The 1,656-nt window shown below is 45.8% G+C and overlaps 1 protein-coding gene across 1 annotated transcript in view; it reads right to left on the bottom strand.

Annotated features, from left to right (window-relative positions):
• Positions 1 to 1,071: 1,071 nt before the first annotated feature.
• LOC103769427 (kinesin heavy chain) overlaps positions 1,072 to 1,656 on the bottom strand; it is a gene marked incomplete at its 5' end in the record, with an annotated part of 42,304 nt that continues 41,719 nt past the window's right edge. The window contains one exon of the mRNA XM_008936628.1: positions 1,072 to 1,225. Coding sequence (XP_008934876.1) covers positions 1,119 to 1,225 — 107 coding nt within the window. The remainder of the gene's footprint in view (positions 1,226 to 1,656) is intronic.

The following is a 1,656-nucleotide window of genomic DNA, read 5'->3' as shown; positions in this document are numbered from 1 at the left end:
TCAGAATGAACTGATGCACAAAAAAAAACCACTCAGCAAAGACTTGCCCCAATTCATCCACAGCAAAAATATGTTGCTTGCAGCCACAGGGCTCACAGAAAACACACAATGAACAGAAACAATCTGCACAACACAATAGCAGCTGCAGTGGGATGTGATGGATGGTTTGCATGCGTGCATGACATGAAACATTTTCCAAATAAAAGGAAAAGAAGGAAAAAAAACCCACCCAAGAATGCTGAGTGCCTAAAGGAAACCACATAATACTAGAAGAGAGTCATAATACAGAATTAATCCTCAAGGAGGGGAAAAAAGCCAAATTGGAGGGACAACTTAGCACTCCACTGGCTGCTTTTCACAGCTACCTGCTGCCATCCAACTCTTAGGGTGCCTGTGACAGCAAGTTATCACCTAAAAGAGTAGCAGATGTAAAATACCCCAGAAATAATGAGTATTTAAAGAAATAAATGGGAGAGTTTGGTGCATGAAGCAGTCTCATGGCAATATGCTGCTTAGCTTTCCAGCATAAGCTTCTTGCTTTGGAGAAACCCTCAAGCTCTGTCAATTAAAGTAAAATATTTACATTTTTTTCTGTAGGCAGCTGAATAAGCATGCAAAGCAAAAGAAACAAAAGGAAAGTTTGCCAAATTTGGAGAGCTCTGTGCTGCTGCCACTTGCAGCTGCTCTACCCCTGTCCCAGGCTGGAATATCACAACACAGAATCATTGTCCTGTCACAGAAAGCAGGAAATTATACTGGCAGAAGGAACCTCGAGGACTCTATTTTTACCACATGACTTTCACACCTCTAGGTGTGAATTTCAGTCCAGATTTACCAGAGCATTTCGGTTCATTAAAAAAGTTTTAAGTGATAAGTCATTAAAATGAAACCTCTCAGCAGCAGCTTGCAAAGGATTCTAACAAGGCACTCCTCACTTTCACTCATTTTCACTCACTTTGCTCATTTTCACAGTTACAATTATCAGCAAATAAAACTAAAACAACCTACTAAAACTAGAAAAAAAATACTGAGGGACTTCTAAGCAAGACTGAAAAACAAGAGAAGGGGGAGATCAGTGAAAGGACAGGTGAGGAAGTGACTCTGATCTTACTTCTTGTCTATTTGGTGTTGTGATAGTAGCTGGAGTTTGTCACTCCTCCCCCTCGGATGGCATGGACAGCAGTTGGAGACGAGGCTGGGTAGTGCCCGGGGCGGATGGGCTTGGCTGCAGAGGAGGAGGAAATGAAAGAGGACATTAAAGCTTTCACACAAGGTTTTCCAGCTCACCTTCCCCTCGAGGACAAACCCCACTGGGTGGCAGAGGGGTCTGTGATCTCCCTGTGGAACACAGCACTCCCTCCCCTCAGCCAACAACTCACACACCACCTCTGCTCGGGATGGAACCCTCCCACACAAACCCCTCTTCTCTGCAAAGATCCTGGGCTGTCCACACCACGGGGGGAAGTCAGGACCCACTTGGTGGACTGTGATCATAGAATCACAGAATGGGTTGGAAGGGACCTTTAGAGGTCATCTAGTCCAATGCCCCTGCAGGGAGCAGGGACATCCCCAACTAGGTCAGGTTGCTCAGAGCCCCATCAAGCCTGACCTTGAGTGTCTCCAGGGATGGGGCCTCCACCACCTCTCTGGGCAGCC

The sequence above is a fragment of the Merops nubicus genome, unplaced genomic scaffold (genome assembly GCF_000691845.1).
Source record: "Merops nubicus isolate BGI_N331 unplaced genomic scaffold, ASM69184v1 scaffold7700, whole genome shotgun sequence".
NCBI classification, from domain to species: Eukaryota; Metazoa; Chordata; class Aves; order Coraciiformes; family Meropidae; genus Merops; species Merops nubicus.
The sequence above is the reverse complement of the archived record's forward strand: the minus strand, read 5'-3'. Positions and strand labels throughout refer to the sequence as shown.